This window comes from Tricharina praecox (genome assembly GCF_024521635.1).
Source record: "Tricharina praecox strain CBS 144465 chromosome Unknown BZA05scaffold_46, whole genome shotgun sequence".
Lineage (NCBI taxonomy): Eukaryota > Fungi > Ascomycota > Pezizomycetes > Pezizales > Pyronemataceae > Tricharina > Tricharina praecox.
In genome coordinates, this window is record NW_026250448.1 from 63,796 (window position 1) to 78,061 (window position 14,266).

The following is a 14,266-nucleotide window of genomic DNA, read 5'->3' on the forward strand; positions in this document are numbered from 1 at the left end:
CTGTCCTCCCTCGGCGGCCATTTGTCGAAGGCGGGGCAGCCGCAGCGGGGAAGTAATACGGTCACCGCCGCTGCAGATTCTTGTGCTCCGCTCAGTGGCAGTGGGATGTAGATGGTTATCTGCTACGTACGGATGTAGAGTACATAGGTAGGTAGAGTACCTACCTGATGTACCGGTGTCAGTACCTAGCATCATCGGCACGCGAACCCCCGGCGGCGATATGTAGCCCCCCAGACCGCGATCCCAAAATGGACGAATCGACAATCGAGTCACTCGGGAAGAGCAGCAGCAGCAGAGCGGCTCCGGGGCGATGAGCTGCGTCCCGACTACTTAGAAATTAAAGTGGAGAACGGGATTCCACTGCGGGTACCGGTCGTGTGGGGGGCGGGCGGAATCGGTAGCATGACGTGTTCTGCGGGTTTTCCCATTGGCTCGGCTCACGCAGCTGATGCGGTTCGCCGGTTATCCTCGTTATCGTCTTGAATCTTGATATGATTCCCGACGCCGGGCCGGTGGTCGATCGTGGTGCTGACGATGCCCGTCGACGCTAGATTGGCCCGCTCTTCTGACGGCGGATACGGGAGTCTCAAGAGCGGATGTGGTCAAAAAAAGGGATCAATTGAAAAGCAGTTCGATGATGATGATGATGATGATAATGATGATGGTGGTGATGAGAAGAAAAGCAGGACGAACAGGAAGAACATAAAGAGTGGCAACAGAAATAATTCCACGTTTAACGACCGGATCGGGTCTGCGTCGGGTCTCACCTCCATAACACACAGGTCCCACGAGGTCGCAGCAACGTCTCTCCTCCCAAATTCAAGGTTTCAACAAGGTCTCAACAAGGTCCCTCCCCTCCGGTACTCGTCGCATCACCAAGGCGCTCGGTTGCAGTGTCGTGAGTGACACGTGAGCATCACGTGCGAGGAGCGTGACCAGCTTCTTGGCACTGTGGGCCGCCGATACCTTGTGGAGACCTGGGTGGGACCTTGTGCTTGGGGAGAGAGGCCTCGCAGAGACCTGGTGGGACCAGCTGTTATTGAGGGGGAAACCAATGCAGCCGTTGAGCGTTTTCTTTTACTACTATTCTTCTCGTCTTGTCGATCCATCTCTTGTTCAACATATCAGACATTATTCAACATAACAGATATTCCTAAAAGTTCATAGACCTCTTTTACTCAATTGAATCACGTTTCTACATCTCTCGTACCCGTCGAGGGTACTTCAGTACCAACCTGGGCTAAGAGCGAAATGGTGCATCTTTTTTGTCTTTGGTGTCAACTTTGTCTTTGGTATGAAGCTTCTTCTTGTCAAATACGACACGGCGGCCCAAGCCAGGCTTCGGGCGAATGATCGCCACTTCAGCCTGTGTTTGGCATTCCCAGTACTCGCTCAGCAGATACTGACCAGTACTGACAGACCGCCTCGCGCAACATGAGATATGTCACGACTCACGACTTGTTCCTTCTCTTTGCCCTCGCCGCTACCGGCATTCCCGAATCTGTACCCAACTCACTTCGATGAGAAACTGCGCCGCACCAGCCCGCGTTACTGACGAATACTCACGAAAGAAAACAAGACGTTCGAGGAGGCCTTGGGCGGACCATCATCGCGGTGATCAAGAATTTTCGCAGTCCACCAGATTGGATCATGGCAGTTACATACACGCCCACATGTCCGTGCCCACCCCGCCGTTCCCGACCGCCGGCCGCGCGCTCAACTTGGGATTTCTCTGCTGCTCTCCGCCTATATACATAACCGTTCTCCACATCCCAGGGTTGGCGCCGGATATCTTCAGCAAGGGCTGGTAGGTATGTACTCTACATTGCCCGCAGAATGACGGGGTTCTGCATTTCCAAGATGCCGGGGCGCACTCATCAATCTCGATTGTCGAGCCCCGCTCGTCCACTGATTTACCGATTTACCGCATGGGCGCGATCATTGCACACACATGGTGGTCGGACGTATTACACGCTTTCCTACGGGTACATGGAGCAGCTAGGTATGTATGTATGTTCGAGCATGGCTGCGATTCTGCGGCCGCAAAGCATCGGACCATCGCGTACATGGCTGTGTCCGGCACCAACATCCAATCATCATCCTTGGTGCGGGCGGCGGCCAGCAACAAAAACCTCATTGGCACCCCGTGCCACGCATCGCCATGCACGATTCCCCATCAGCGGTGGAATCGCGGCCGACACTCCCTGGGGGACCACAAGTCCAGACCAAACCTGCGGCGGGGAGGGGGGTGGGGCTTATCGCACGCAACTCGTAACCGAACCATCCCGCCCCCACCGCGGGGGGATCAAAGTCCACGGCAACGATGGCAACCGCGGCCTTATCCACCGAATTAATTCCATGGTTATTATAGGTGCAGTGGGCCGCGCGCAGGCCGTGCAGGCCGTGCAGGCCGTCTGAGACAGCAGCGGCCACAGCTGGACTCAACTCCGCGCGCCGCACAGGATCCATGGCACCGCCCGCAATCGCATTTTCACCAGAGCGCGCTCGCGGTTAGCTACGGCAGAATTACCGAGTCGGCAGCATCATCGGCGTCTGCGGAGCGATTTGCATGGGTGATAGGCAACTACTATACGGTAGAGTAGGTAGCCAAGTATTTACCCATATTATTTCGTCCAAGCTCACCCAGTGCTATACTTTTCTCCACGGCCGAGTTACTATGATATAGTACTCCAGGCATGTGCGAATGTGGGCCTATAGCAGCGTTTATATAATCGGCGTGTGCACTCGTCTTTACGCCACTTACCTACCGCCTGCATGCATCTTGAATTACTCAACGCACATATCCACTCTATGTACATACCTAGCCTAAACACCACCAAAACCCTAAAAGCACAACGTTAAAATGGCCGCATATGCGTGCGCGGCGCAAGCCTGCGCTGGTGCATAAGTTGCACATCGGTGCAAGTCGCAATTTGTAGAGTACATATTCGTGCACTGGCACGTGGGCCCGGCAGAGGGTACTCGCGACTCTGGTACTAAAGGCGGGGCAAAGTCACGAACCGATGATACCTGAAGGTTGAAAGAGGCGCGTAGTTATGTGCTCCTATGTATCGAGCTGCACCCGCGTGGGTTGCCCCCGCCCGACCGCTTGACAAATCGGCACGTGTTTTCGGCATCACCATATATGATTCGTATTTCTCGACGAGTACGAGGGGCGAGGGGCCAGTGGACCGGCCAAGCAATGGTCCAGCTCAATGCATAAAATGGTTGGCATAGGTATTAGATAACCACTCATTATAATCGTATAGGTAGTAACATGAAAACATGTATGTACAAGCAACATTGCCTCCGTTCCGCGTATCCTTCATCCTCCTTCTCGTTAGCTTCCTGATTCAAGCGGTGGTATTTTCGTCGCGTTTCCTTCTCCTCCTCAATTCCTCATCCCTTTCCCCCCAGGTTCTCCTTCGTTTTTCCCATAGCCATGTCCTCCGCGTCCTCCCCAATTCCTCGTCATCCTTGCCCTTCCTGATTCCTCTTCCTCCGATTCCCCCTCCTCCATGTACTCCTCCTCCTTGTCTACCACCCATTTCCCCACAATTTGTCGTCCAACAACCTAACCCCGCAAACTTCGCCGCCCACCCACCCCTCCGTCCTGTGTTTCAAACTCCATCGTTCCTTCCCCTCGCAACGCACCCGACCCTTGTAGCGCCATCTCCGGATCCGCCTGTGGCTCGGAGGAATGCGTCCATTTGAAAATCGATTTCAGCCACTGCACAACCTTGCGATCCTCGGTGTATTCACCACTCTTGTACTTCTTGAAGAGCACGATGTAGAGCGTGAAGAGGGCGAACACGACCGTGGGCGGGCCCGAATACTTCCAGAAGTCGAACTCGGTCTTGACGATTGCTTCGGCGGGGTTGAGGGCGAAGTACTGGACGAGTTGGGGTTAGCTGGGAGGGGGGAGGGGGTGGGGCGGGAATGGGAGGGGGGGTACCGAGGTGAAGAATGTTAGCGGAAGAAACACCGTCGTGACGATCGTGAACAGCGACATCGACTCGGCGCTCATCTTTGCATGCGCGGCGTGTTTTTCCGCAGCGAGGTGCATGTGTCTTCCGCCGAGCTACACACAATTGCACGAGTGATCAGCGGGGGCACAGGCGCACACGGAACAGTTCGGCTCAGCTCACGTATTGCTGTGTCTTCCTAGCCTCGCCCAGCAGTGGCAGGACGTGGTCTGCAAACGCCTTCCGCTCATCGATGACCATCTTTAGCGCGTCCGTGACGATGCGGTTGTGCTGAGCCTCCTGTAGGCGCAGCGGCAGCCGCACAATGTTCTGGTTGTACCCTTTTGACGCGTCCAGTGCGTTGTTGGCGAATATACCGGCGAGCTCTGTGAGCGCCTCGAGCTGTGCACGGACTAGGTGTTGGATCGCGCACAGGTCCGCGATGTAGTAGGCGAGCGTCTCGCCGATATCCACGCCTTCCTTCATGTGCGTCTGCAGCACCTCGTCTTTGATGTCGTATAGGTTCCGCGAGATGTGCATTTGTATTCGATCCTGCTGTTTGTTTGTTTTTGTATCAGTCACGACTTGTGTTCCGCTCGTGGAGTGTGGGGATCCAAACCAGGGTCAGAGATATTTCCCGCAGGTGGTCGAGGACTACTACGTTCGAGAATTGTAGCGCCGTTGCGATCATGTGCACTAGTAGGTGCACGGCACCAACGCGACACTGATACGGAAAGAACGGAAGCGCGCTGGACTGCTCGTTGGGCGCCGTTCGCGAGAGCATGATCATGTCTGTGGAGTGCGCCGTGAGCAAAGCGGCGATGTGCAAAAATCGGTAAACGACTTACCACTGTTGATCACCATGAACATCGACTGGTGTACGGAGATCTGGCCCTGTTGCGCCGCATCCTCGGGAATCCCGCCATGCACGCTCCCGCGCGCACTGCCCGAACCAGGAGCATTGCCATTGGGAGCAGTGCTGTTTTTGACTGGCGGCGGCAAGAGGGCCTGCGACCTGACTAAGCCGATATTCTTCCGGTACTGCTCGAGGGTGAAATTCTTCGCCGCCGGGTCTTCATTTATGCCGAAAGTGAGGTGCGGGAGGGACAGCATCAGCCGAAACCGTTCCGGCGCAAATGTGGCGCGCAGGGAGATTTCGGGCTTGAATCTGTTTTTTGCCGAGAATGGGGGGGCCTTCTCGAGCCACTTCTGGATAGTAATATCCGTTGAGCGCACGGTAGATTCGGTATCCGGGACCGCCTCGGCGTCGAGAGAATTGATGCAGTTATACAAGGTAATGTGCGGTGGCTCCGCCGGTGAAGGATTTGGCGAAGGGACCCGTCCGGCCCCCTGACCTGTCTGCGATCCGTTCAAACCCTGTGCTGCTTCCACTGGGTTATGCCAGAACTCTCTGCCCGCCCCGTTAGTGTTCCACTGCGTCGGGGTTTTTAATCGTGAATAGTCACACATACAGAACGTGCACGGCTCCCAGCGAATCTGTCCACCCTTTGTTTGGTGGGTACACGGCTCTCGCCGTCTGCTCGGCCAGCACCAACCTCTCGGGCTCATGGACGGTGCGACTACTGGTATTTGCCGCACCGTGATGGCTTTCGCGGTCGAAGCCGGGGGGCTGTTGGTGGAGGAGATAGACATGGCGCACGAAGTCAGTCGGGGATGGTCTTACGTCTGCACCGTCGTGTTCCGACCAAACCGGGGCGCCGCCGTCGAACGCAATGAGAGGTGGCGGAGGTGGATTTCGGAACAATTCTTCGGGCGCCGTCGACGCGAGTAATGGCGGAGGAGTGACTTGTAAACCGGCCATTTTGTAGTAGATGTTGGAAGAGTGGTTATTAGCTGTATCATAGCACCGACCGGAATTTCAAACTACTTATGCTGTTGTTACTCTAGTATGGGTTCACGTCGGTACGGCAACCGCGCTGATTCCGCAGCCCAAGGTGAGACACTGCCTTTCTTCTTCCGGTTCGCCTCCTTTCCGCCCGTAGCTCGGTGGTTCGGCTTCCTCAATTCCAAGTCATCAGCCTCAACACGCACAAGATCAGTTGATAGTACGCATACTGTCCACCACTTGCACGCAACGGAGACAGCGCAAGTTCATTCCTCATCTAATAAGAGGGGCGTAGCCATACGTGCGATAGGCCTCCAGCGGGATATGTGAGGGCGAATTCTCACAGGCTACCGAAATGCAAACAATCAAATGCTCTTCCCGTCGTTCAGATGACTCCCATACGAACGAACGAGGCATCCCTCTAAGCGGGCTGAGCCCGAGTAAAGCGGGAGCTCCGGTTCGTTCGATGGGCCGTGTGCCCGCCGAGTGAGACATCCCAATCTGCGGCGTACTCCTTCGGCCCGGTGGGGTTCAACCAATAACGTCGAACGAGCCACGTAAGTATCGAGCGATCGATTCACGCATTCGATTTCGAATCTTGAAGGTGCAGTGACATTGCCAGGCAGTGCACGCCGGTAAACCGCGGCGGCGCCGCGGATAGGCAACCTGCGCATTTCGTTTTAGGCATGTATGTAGACTACTCGTTTGGACGGCCGTCGATCTCGATTCTCCAAGTATGTAGATTTTATACAGTCCCGGACGGATTCGTGCGGATTCGGACAGACCGCTAGCGCCACATCCCCAGTCAGTCCAACCACCTGTGAATCCGTCTAGTAATCCGGGGGCGGCACGGTTCAAAAATGCAAGCACAGGCATGGGCACAGAGAACCACCTACCAGCACATGGGACTGAAGGTACTGGGTGGCTGGGTAGCTCAAAGTTTATCACCACTTCAACCTTATCGACGCGTCGCCCCCACCACACCACCATCTTTGAGTCTCGACCGCTTTGACATGCGAATGTACATAGCTTGTGCTTTTGTCTGCTACTCTTTGCGCTATGCTGGTGATTTAAATGCATATCGAAACTTCGATTCTATCGCGATTGAACACCCGAACACGTTTCATAATCCGGTATACATGTTGTGCGCGCCGAGCTCCGGGCCACGTAGAGCTTCAGCCCCAAATCGGTCGGAATGTTTTGAGAGAGAATCTTGATGATGAAATAAAGATGATCCGCCGCGTCGCAGAGCAAGAGTTCCCAGTCTATGATACTGTTAGGTTGGTGTCAAGGAGCTGGTCTGTATTCGTGATACTCCTCACGACAATATCATGGTAAAGTAAAGTTATGTGTGGCGTACTGTGGCGCATGAGGGGGAGGCGCAGTCACAGTGATGGTGGCTTATCGGTGTGTGCGTTGCTGAAACATCCACACATCGTTGCGTGCAGTGTCAGGTACTGAGAGGTTGGATGCCGTCAGCTGTATCTTCCTTCGTAGAGGTTCTTATGATCCTTCTCTGCCGTGCATGTCCTTCTCCGCCGTCTGTATCGTTTCACTTCGCCGTGTACTTTCTTCTTCGCCCTCTATATCGTTTTCACTCGAGAGTACTAATAGGAAATTGGGGCTTTTCGTCAACCAGCCTACACGTATCCGGGCTCGGCGCACCAGCTGAGAGACCCAAAAACGGGTGCGAGAAACGTGATCAATTGGAAAGGTCTATGATGATGGGGATGATGATGAGAAGAACGGAAAACGGACAAGAAGAACAGAAACGGTGACAAAAGAAACAATTTAACGTTTAACGACCGCATCGGGTCTGCGTCAGGTCCCACCTCCAGAACACATAGGTAGACCGTAGGTCCCATCAGGTCCCAGCAAGGTCTCCCCTCCCAAACACAAGGCCTCAACTAGGTCTCCCCTCCTGAATAAAAGGTCCCAATAAGGTCTCCTCTCTCCGGTGCTAACTGATAACACTAAGCCGCCTCTTCCTTCGCGCCTGTTGTCTGCCTCCACAATGCGAGGAGCGCTACGTAGGATAGAGAGGGGGGATGAGATCATAGCCATTGATGCGATAAGATAAGGACGAGTGGCTAGCCGGACTGAGGTCCCCGGATGGTGGGGATCTGACTCTAGGCGCCGTTGGGTTAGTCTGTGGCAGCGGAGAAGGGCTACATGATGGCACTTCGAACCTCAACTTCTCCATCATCCTTCAACCGTTACCCTTGCCGGGCTACGTCAGCCTCCCTTATTACTAACTCCGCTCTAGTTGAGCCCGAGACACTGTACTCCTGCAGGAAGTTAATTATCTTTTCTGTTTTCGCGGGGTTTTTTTTCGACGATTGTGTGGCGATGCCAATTTGTGGCGGTGGTGGCGCAGCGCCATCCTCTTCGATTCCGACCGTGAATGCTGTCTCGGACGATCCGACACTCTGCCAACCTCGGTGGATTGGCAACTACCAACGTACCTAGCAGTAGTATCGGCTGTAGCTTGTAACTTGTGTGGTGCGTGCGATCAGCCTCGCAGGTTTTGTCTCGGCTATCGTCCGCGACTGTCTCTGCGACTCGACGGCTGGATTCCAAAACATCTGCACGGCGAAGATTCGCTGAGCGCACCGGCATGCAAGCTAAGGTCTTTATTTTCCGGATGCACGGGTGCATCCATGATCGTCGTACATACTCGTCACGGAGCCTGTCAGATACTACTCAGCCGCACCATGTCATTTTGTAGTTCGAGACAGAGGGGAGGCGAAACCATCGGACCGTCAACAACCAACCAACCGAACCGTGACTTCATTCGGGTTGTATACGAGACTCGGGGAATGTTATCCGAGGCTAGTTGCGTGCACCGTGTTTGCCGTCTCGATAGTCCATCTGGGTAGATAAGAGCAATTGATCTACTTGAGTACCGATGTGCGTACTTGCACGAAAGTCTCGATCGGCGGTACATAGCTCTCAACCTTGCGATCTCAAATGCAGACTATCGACATTGGCGCCACCCGGTAGGCTACCTATCTGCTTAGTTATGGGGCGGACTAAGCTTGATGACTTGCGTCCCGTCCCGCTATCATGGGCTAAACGTGGAGAACCAAATCTCCGGCTGCTAGCTGGCACGGGTTGTGTTGGCGAATCCTGATGCAGTGGCGCTATCCTATTGGTCCTTCGCTACCGACGGGATTCGTTATCCTCGCAATGTACTCGCATACCCGACATCGGTACCTACCACGTTTGTTCCCGGCCAGTTCGAATTTCTTCGAGGATCCGGTTTTCGATCGTGGCTAACCTGAAGCGAAGCACCATGACGGCTGGCTGGCTGCCGGCGTTCCGGATGACGATGCTCGGCTTTAGTTGTCGATCTGTGGGGTTGGGCCCGTGTGAAGGAGTAGAGCTCCGGCCGAGGGGCAAGGCTGACCGCGGGTGAATGCGTACTGTACGGCGATAAGGGGGAAAGGACCAACGAAGGTCGGCCGAAGGAGAACGTTGTACCGGCACGTGTCGAACCGAGTCAAGATGACAGAGAGCGCCATAACCCACAAAAACTCTCTCTGAATATCCACTTTCAGACGAAGATACCAATCCTCAGGGCTCCACCTCCGCTGTAAATAGACAGTCGAATGGAAACTGACCGCTAAAAGTACAGCGTCACAGCGTATCACTCGCACTTGTTTTTCCGCCGGTGTTGAAATTGAGAGAAAAACTTGACTTGATTGATGGATTGATACAAGAGAGATGAAAGAGAAGACTTCTTATAGAGGAAAAGAAGTCCGTGTAGACGACGAGGAAGCCGGGCCTCAGACAGTGGATGCGGCAATAGTGGTCGCCGGACTGGGCTGAGGGCTTGAAGGCTTAAACAGAAGCCATGGACAATGCAAAGAACTACGAAGGAAATGAGAACAGTATGCAAAGGACTGTGGAAAGTAGCAATGACAGTGGAAAGTAGCAGTGATTCCGGAAAAGGCAATAAAATGCATAATATCAACAGCCGGGAACCCACTGTTGTGAGGATATCGCTGGATGAGTTTCGTCAGGTGAAACGTTAGAATCAACAGTTAACCCGACGTCAGCAGACCAAGGCCGGCCGAGCCTGGCAAGGTCTGGTCGGTCTGGATATATCCCGGCCTACTAACGCCTAAGTCGGGTCTACTAAGTTTTATCCCGACCGACCAGACCGGTCGGCCGACCGGTTTGGTCTATGTAGAGCACTGCAGCTTACAGGCCGCCGTGGGAGCGGTAAAGGGGGACGGGGAGAAGCGAGGAGCGGAGGAGAGCATGGTTTCCTTGTACCTGCTTTTGCACTGATGGGTTATACATTAGAATGGATGCGCATCCATATATACAAGTATTCTCTACGAGCCATTTCGGAGTCCGATTCCTCGGCACTCGGGTGGCTACCCGCCTTGTCTACCACCGCAAGAGTTGCGATAAGATAAGAGTGGTTACCTAGATCAGATCGGATCAGATCAGATAAGATATCCGCTAGGGGTACAGGTTATGATGATGGCTGAAGAAGGATCACCTTACATAGATGAAATAGGTTAGACTACTGTACTATACAGAGGTTTCGAGATGGAACTCTGATATTGTCTGCCACCGCTATGCGTGCAGCGATGTGTACACACACCTCCGACAACCACACCAACCTTCCAAAAATGCCAAGACTATGCGTTGGCACACCAAATGCCCCGCTCACTTTGGCTTCAGGATTCATGTTGCGTGTGTGTCCACTCTTTCCGACCGCGGATTGAGTTCCCCGACCGACGAATTCGACGACGATGAGCATGAAGCGATAGAGATCAATCGAGCCTCGCTCCCTGGCCGGAGAACTGCACCACCGCGGGTGGTACGTCCGAACCTTTGAAGAAGTCTCACCATCGCTTCCCCGCACATCATCATCGATTTTATCACTCTAGGAGAGCCTGTTTAGTAGGCGATACGGCGACGGCGGGGAGGAGAGTGAACTCCAGGGGGAGAGCTCAGGGCTTGGCCCAGGACAACGTCGACCATGACAACCGGCATTTTGCCAATCCCGCCTTCGATCTAAATATCTTCGCTGCTATTCATCGGGCCCCGGCCTTGACAGCTACGCATCGATGTGTAGGATAGATTGGGGGCATCAGAAGATTAGCGATCGATAAGATAAGACATATATGATAAGAAAAAGTGGCTAGTCGGATTGGGCGGACCCGAATGATTGTTATAGCTGGACCAGCCAAATCGGGAGGCTCCGAACGTTGTATGCAGTGGAGGAAAGCCATATGAAATGGCTCTTCGAGGTTAAACAGAGCCTCAACTTCTCCGTCATTCTCAACTTCACCGTTCGCTTTGCCGAGCTACGTCACCTGAGCAGTAGCTAACTAGAACGCTAGCCTTTTCATTCTCCTCATTTTCTGCGCCCTCGGCTACGGAATATAAGAGCTATCAGAACGTAGGCTTCGATCGCGCCAAGTGGTACGTGTGCGCATCTACATCTTACTACCACTATTGGAGACCGCCGGTAGTTGTTCGGTACGATGATACAGGAAGACCAATGGGTATTCTGGATCCGTTGCCCAATTGAAGGTTCTAAACTAATCGCCGATCGAAGGGATACAACGAATAGTTTTAGCGACCGAATGCAAATCTGCGAAAGCCTAGGCTTACAAGTCGCGTCACGATGCAGTTCATCCTTAAGAATGGAACTGAAACCTTGTGTCGTCGAAGAGGATGTCTTATGTCACCATGAAATTAGCTGGCACTACCTCTCCGTGACGCATCATGAGCACGCAACTACTCAGATCGTGTCGTGCGGGGTAGTCTGCAAGGCTCTGCGCTAGCTAGCTACGAAGTGGGGGTAAATTCCCCGCATATCCCTTGCCTGCAGGCGTTCTACCAATAGTGGGAAGCATGACTTCTGTACCGGAGTTCGGCTTCGGGGAAACCTGGACTTGCCTATGCAGACGTGTAACTGGAGTGCAACTTCTCGTTTTACACGAAATTGGCCATTCGACGTCTCGGCCACTACTATCAAACAGAGCAATCAATACTAAATGAGACCATTGACGTGTCCTCCGCCGAAGCCCCATGGACCAACGCCTTACGAAGTGTGCTTCAATACCTGACTGGTTGGAGATGAGCGACTCTGTCTCATACGATGCACATGAGGCTCGCATGTAAAGTGTAAGGGGTTTTTTCCTTTTCCCCCTATCGTTTACTTAGGACAACACCACTCACAACGTCATAGTAAAGGCGGGGTATACCTAATGAGCGTCGAGCGGAGCCTCATATGAGACCTGGACACAGGTCCGACAACTGTACTTAAGTGGGATCTGGCGGCAACTTGTTGTCGGGAGAATCGAACGAACTCATAGCCATCACCACGCCCAAGCGTATCCCACTTCTTCGAACTCATTTCACCCCACTGGCTACAAGCGCAGATACCCACGAGCAGGCACACATGCCGACGCAATCCGAGACGGCTTCGATGGCCGAGATCTCCAGCGGGCCAGGAAACCCCCCAGCACCGCCGGTTCTACCCCTGACGGGCGAAATTCCGCCGCCGTCCCAGTCGGACGCGCCGAAATATGACCCGACGGTCAAGGCAGGATCCGCGGAGGAAAGATGCAAATATACTCTCAATCAATTCGTCGACAGCAAACCAGGGTTGCGCGAATTCTTCCCGGACAAAATATTCGCCGGTTATGCGGCCAGAGCTGCGAGACTGGTCGACGAGATAATCAAGCTGAAGTGTCCCAAAGAAACGGCGCAACAGTTCGCAATTTTGGTTCTGTATGATCTGGCTCTTTTGATTGGTGAGTGAGATCGCAACACATTCCCTGGGAAACGGACTAACCGGCGGTCCCAATTCAGACGACAGTAGCTCCATGTACACCGACGACGACGGCGCGCGGGTGAAAACATTACACACACTGTTAAAAGCGGTCGCGGAGGTCTACGAGCTTGCCCGCGAAGAGGGAATCATGTCCGTCCGATATCTCAATGGCCGACAGGGCCGGAAAAACGTCACTAAGGCCAAGGTTGACGAGGTACACAAAGCAATTCGATACCATGGCCTCACCATGATCGGTACACAACTGCAGGAAAAGATCTTGAAACCATTCGTCGAGAAAAAAGTGATGACCAAGCCTTTACTGACGATGATTATAACCGACGGCGCTGTAAGCTCGTCCTTCTCTTCCCGGGACTGTACTGACAGGGTTTCAAGATCGAGGGTGAGAGTTCGGGGGTTCTGGAGAAAAATATCTACAATTGCCTTACTAGTCTACAAAGCGGCCCTAAGCCGAAGACGGAGGACGGTCAGTACTGCAATGATACCAAATCGTGAGCTTAATTTCTGACCTCGTTAGCTGTTGCGTTCATGTTCGCAAGAATCGGAGATGATCCAGGTGCTAAGGAGCTCATAGAGAGCCTCGATAATCACAAGGATATGGACCAGTGGATTGACTGTCTACCCGGTAGGATCAGTTGGATTCGCTTCCAAATCTCTGCTAACTAGGGGATTAGTGAACGAAAAAATAGAAGATGTCGGCAACGGTTCTGCCGAGCACTGGTCGGTGGTATGCATCTCTCATCCTCCCAGTTTCCAGTGTCATCCGACTAACACTTGCCATCACCAGCTAAGAAAGCTTTTTCTCGGAGCTCTGGATGCAGACGTATGTCACATTATGATCTTAAAATGCTGGGAATTCATCTGACTGTGGACTAGATTGACCGATTCGACGTCGTACAAGCCGAAACTCCCATAGACACCAGTGAAAAGGTGCTGAAGCTCAAAGATCATCATAAAGTACGGCCCCTTGGCGAAGAGGAAGAAGATGTGTAAATATTCGGTGGAAGCAAAGGACAGATTTGGGAACCCTGTATTCGTTGGGGGAATACCGGGTGTGCGACTGGATCGCCGTGGGTGCGCTAGTTCCAAACAATACGTTTTATTGGAGTTGTTTGTCGGTCTGCGAAATGTAATTTCAAGTTTCTACGAGTGAATGTGTCTGGAATTGAGTGCGCCGGAAGGTCTGATGCATGGACGTGGTTGCCCCAAAGGGCCACCAGTGCTCACTGCTCAGAGATGGCGGATAAAGTAGACTTAATTATAACCTGTCACTATTGGAACCGGCTTACCGTCCATCGCTGCGGAATTTCCTGTGCGGCCATACTCCTGTCGCCATCGCCTCTGGGTTCAGTCTCCAGCCTCCAGGCAAATGCACCAGCAAAAATTGGATGGTTGCGGCCGACAAGTCAAAAGTGCCGCGATGCCCGCACCCAATGCTTTGTGCCAGCGAGTACCGTACATACAGCATTCCTGCAGAGCTACTATGGAGGCACGCATGAACAAGTAGTAGAAGGACTGTACATAGTATTACGCAGAAACCTTGACTCGCACCCTACACAGTTTGGCGGCGCAGATCGCAAGGTAGTTAGTTGGAGGAGCATATGTGCGCAGGATGGATGGAGGATCTGATAA

General features: G+C 53.3%; 3 protein-coding genes across 3 annotated transcripts; 1 reads left to right on the plus strand and 2 right to left on the minus strand.

Annotated features, from left to right (window-relative positions):
• Positions 1-3,232: 3,232 nt before the first annotated feature.
• Positions 3,233-4,576, minus strand: BZA05DRAFT_412914 (uncharacterized protein). The gene is made up of 3 exons (XM_051485147.1): positions 4,149-4,576; positions 3,956-4,081; positions 3,233-3,892 (listed from the first exon to the last, which is right to left on the minus strand). The coding sequence occupies exons 1-3, from the start codon at positions 4,503-4,505 to the stop codon at positions 3,575-3,577; spliced, it is 801 nt and encodes a 266-aa protein (XP_051334841.1). The 5' UTR covers positions 4,506-4,576; the 3' UTR covers positions 3,233-3,574.
• Positions 4,577-9,027: 4,451 nt separating this feature from the next.
• On the minus strand, positions 9,028-10,079 carry BZA05DRAFT_422762 (uncharacterized protein; the record flags this gene model as incomplete). Its single annotated transcript, XM_051485816.1, has 4 exons — positions 9,028-9,164; positions 9,221-9,429; positions 9,803-9,818; positions 10,022-10,079. 4 exons carry the CDS (start codon positions 10,077-10,079, stop codon positions 9,028-9,030), a joined length of 420 nt encoding a protein of 139 aa, XP_051334842.1.
• A 2,052-nt stretch (positions 10,080-12,131) lies between these two features.
• Positions 12,132-13,915, plus strand: BZA05DRAFT_210917 (uncharacterized protein). The gene is made up of 7 exons (XM_051479610.1): positions 12,132-12,596; positions 12,655-12,962; positions 13,010-13,100; positions 13,152-13,259; positions 13,309-13,361; positions 13,422-13,457; positions 13,511-13,915. Exons 1-7 carry the CDS (start codon positions 12,242-12,244, stop codon positions 13,625-13,627), a joined length of 1,068 nt encoding a protein of 355 aa, XP_051334843.1. The 5' UTR covers positions 12,132-12,241; the 3' UTR covers positions 13,628-13,915.
• Positions 13,916-14,266: the final 351 nt, after the last annotated feature.

Bases quoted from the DNA above. Each gene is read 5' to 3' on its own strand.
- BZA05DRAFT_210917 (XM_051479610.1), top strand. From the start codon at position 12,242: ATGCCGACGCAATCCGAGACGGCTTCGATGGCCGAGATCTCCAGCGGG. The intron at 12,597-12,654 runs GTGAGTGAGATC...GTCCCAATTCAG, and splicing joins TGATCTGGCTCTTTTGATTG to ACGACAGTAGCTCCATGTAC. The intron at 13,101-13,151 runs GTCAGTACTGCA...TGACCTCGTTAG, and splicing joins TAAGCCGAAGACGGAGGACG to CTGTTGCGTTCATGTTCGCA.
- BZA05DRAFT_412914 (XM_051485147.1), bottom strand. From the start codon at position 4,505: ATGCACATCTCGCGGAACCTATACGACATCAAAGACGAGGTGCTGCAG. The intron at 4,082-4,148 runs GTGAGCTGAGCC...AATTGTGTGTAG, and splicing joins CTAGGAAGACACAGCAATAC to CTCGGCGGAAGACACATGCA. The intron at 3,893-3,955 runs GTACCCCCCCTC...CAACTCGTCCAG, and splicing joins CGCTAACATTCTTCACCTCG to TACTTCGCCCTCAACCCCGC.